The 3,400-nt window shown below is 41.0% G+C and overlaps 1 protein-coding gene across 3 annotated transcripts in view; it reads right to left on the bottom strand.

The window, feature by feature from the left end:
* The window catches only part of ADGRE3 (adhesion G protein-coupled receptor E3), a 50,020-nt gene that overhangs the window by 29,036 nt on the left and 17,584 nt on the right, over positions 1-3,400 (bottom strand). For all 3 annotated transcript variants that reach the window (XM_014539344.1, XM_014539345.1, XM_014539346.1), the window contains one exon: positions 2,791-2,828. In XM_014539344.1, the coding sequence (XP_014394830.1) occupies positions 2,791-2,828 (38 nt within the window). The remainder of the gene's footprint in view (positions 1-2,790; positions 2,829-3,400) is intronic.

Below are 3,400 nucleotides of genomic sequence, written 5' to 3'. Positions count from 1 at the left end.
GCCCCCACCCGTGTACCAGGCCTCTATCCTATATAGTAAAAGGGTAATAGGCAAACTGACCCTAACAGCAGAAGGACTGGGAATGACTGGTCACTATGACACACACTGACCACCAGGGGGCAGATGATCAATGCAGGAGCTGCCCTCTGGTGGTCAGGGCGCTCTCACATGGGAGGAGCTCTGCTCAGCCATAAGCCAGGCTGATGGCTGCCAGTACAGCGGTGGTGGTGGGAGCCTCTCCTGCCACAGTCTCCCACCATAAACACATGGGGAAGGGGATATTAACTCAGATGGAGGTTGTTTAGGGAGGCCCTCCAGAAGTATGTGATACCTGAATGGAGTCTCGGGCAAAGAAGAGTGACAAAAAGCCAGCCAGGTTATGAACTGGGAAAAGAAATTTCAGGTAGAGAGGATAGCATGTACCTGGAGGCCTGGAGATTGGGAGGTCAAGGCATGAACACTCCCTCAAAAAATTAAAAATAAACTACCATATGACCCAGCAATTCCACTTCTGGGCATTTATCTGATAAAATCCCAAACACTAATTTGAAAAGACATATGTACCCGTATGTTCATTACAGCATTATTTTCAATAGCCAAGATGTGAAAGCAACACAAATACCCATCAATAGATGATTAGGTAAAGAAGATGTAGTACATATATACAATGGAATATAACTCAGCCATATAAAGAATGGAATCTTCCCATTTGCGACAGCATGGATGAACCCACAACGTATTATTATAAGTGAAATAAGCTAGGCAGAGAAAAACGAACATCATATGATTTCACTTATATGTGGAATTTAATGAATAAAATAGCCCTGGCCAGGTAGCTCAGTTGGTTAGAGCATCATCCCAGTACGTCAAGGTTACAGGTTTGATCCTTGGTCAGGGCACATACAAGATCAACCAATGAATGCATAAATAAGTGGGACAACAAATATCTCTCTCTCTCAAATCATTTAAAAGTTTATTAAAAAATAAAATAAACAAACAAACAAAACAGAAACAAACTCATAGATACAGAGAACATTTTGATGGTTGACAGATGGGAGGGAGGTTGGGGAATGAGTGAAAAAGGGGAAAGAATTAAGATGTGCAAATTGCCAGTTATAGAAATAGTCACAGGGATGTAATGTACAGCAGAGGGAATATAGTCAATAATCTATACTAATAAAAGGGTAATATGCTAATTAGACCAGACATCTTCCAGACAGTCTTCCAGACGTCCTTCCGGACAAAGCTACAGTGGTGGGAGCCAAGGCAGAGGTGGTTAGGGGCGATCAGGCTGGCAGGGGAGAGCAGTTAGGGATGATCAGGCAGGCAGGCAGAGTGGTTAGGAGCCAGCGGTCCCAGATTGCGAGAGGGATGTCCGACTGCCATCCATAGGAGGTATCCAGAGCATTCAGAGAGAAATACCACCTATGGATACCATCGAGATCAGGCCTAAACTAGCAGTCAGACATCCCCCAAGGGGTCCCGAATTGGAGAGGGTGCAGGCCGGGCTGAGGGACCCCCTACACCCCTGTGCATGAATTTTGTGCATTGGGTCTCTAGTGTTGTACTAACTATGTATGGTGTCAGATGGGTACTAGGCTTATCAGGATGAGTACTTCATAAGTTACATAAATGTCTAATCACTATGTTGTACACCTGAAACTAATATAATACTGTATGTCAACAGTTATTGAAAAATTAGAGAAAGACATGTCTCTAAGATATGATCACATCCTTATTAGCATATCATAGAGTGATCTTATAGATGCATCCCTCCCTCCACTGTCTCCCTTCTCTCTGCCCTCCAGACAATGTGCCCTAGACTCCCCCTCCCCTCTCCCTATGAATACAACATTGCAGCAACCCATGTTTGACCATGCAGTTGAGGACAAGATGCCAGGGGTTGGTGTGGGCACTCTTAATGGCCTCACAGAGCAGAATCCCATCACCAGCCTAGACTGTTCACCTCTGGACTGTTAACTCAGAAAGTAATAAAAATCTATCTTTTAAAAGCCATTGAATAATTGGGCCTCTGTTGCCGCAGCTCAGCATACCCTAATACAGTCTTATTTAGTTTGTTTTTCTTGGTCTGGGATAAATCCTATTGTTACGGGGCAGTGCACACACACACACACACACATACACACACACACACACACACACACACAGACACTCTATCTATCGCTATAGTGAGATATATAATGACATACGTATAGTGATAAACATGGTGGTATATAGTTGACTCTCAAACAACATGGTTTGAATTGAATGGGTCTACTTATATGTGAATTTTTTCAATAAATACCATAAATGTATTTTCTCTTCCTTATGATTTCCTTAATAACATTTTCTAGCTTATTTTATTGTAAGAATACAGTGTATGATACATGTAATATATAAAATATGTGTTAATCAACTATTTATGTTATCAGTAAGACTTCTGGTCAACAGTAGGCTATTAGTAGCTGAGTTTTTGGGGGTTTTCAACTGCATGGGGGAGGTCAGTATCCATATTCAAAGGTCAACTCTAATATATGTATATCTCATAATTATACATAATATAAATTGTCTAGCGATATTATATTATAATGAACTTACATTATAATTAGCTTACATTAAAATTACATACATTACATATTAAAATATATTATATATTGCATATGATGCATCAATATATGATCTATAATATGTAGTACACATGTAATATCTAGTACCCATCGCCATTTGCTAATTTTTGGCTTTGTAAGTATTTGTTACCAGGCTAGGTTCCAGGACTCAGCTTCCACTCACCTCTTTATTGCCTTTGGTTGTGCTTGAGGAGGTGATATCTGCAAAAGACATCATGGGAAGTTACTGTGGGGATGAGAGTGAAAGGATGGAGAGGTGGGCAGGTAAGGTGAATAACTTGAATGGGGAATGTCTGAAGTCAAACTAATTATGTTCATTGACAAGCTTCTTTGCTGTTTGGGGGATCAGAGTCCAAGTTCCTTGTTACAGTGTAGAGCAGTGTTTTTCCACTGGGGGTGATTTTGCCCTCAGGGGACACTGATAATGGCTGGAGACATTTTTGGTGGGTACAGTTTGGAACAGGGGATGCTACTGGGATCTGATGATTTGGAGGCCTGGGATGCTGCTCAACACCCTACAATGCACAGGACAGCTCCTGATCACAAAAAAGTATTGGATCTTAAATGCCAAAGTTGCTGTTAATAGAGCTACACTGGCATAGAGGAAGCAGAAAAATGTAAACTCCAAACTCTTTAAGTCAGTCTTGGCTGGACATTATAACTGAAATGGCTGAGGAAACAGAAAATTAAATACCTCAGGTTTTTAAAAAATTCTTTAGTATTTAAAGTATTACATATTCCTCTTTTTCTCCCCATTGACCTCCTGGTTATTC

This window comes from Myotis brandtii, unplaced genomic scaffold (genome assembly GCF_000412655.1).
Source record: "Myotis brandtii unplaced genomic scaffold, ASM41265v1 scaffold2134, whole genome shotgun sequence".
Lineage (NCBI taxonomy): Eukaryota > Metazoa > Chordata > Mammalia > Chiroptera > Vespertilionidae > Myotis > Myotis brandtii.
This window is presented reverse-complemented; position numbering and strand designations above follow the sequence as displayed.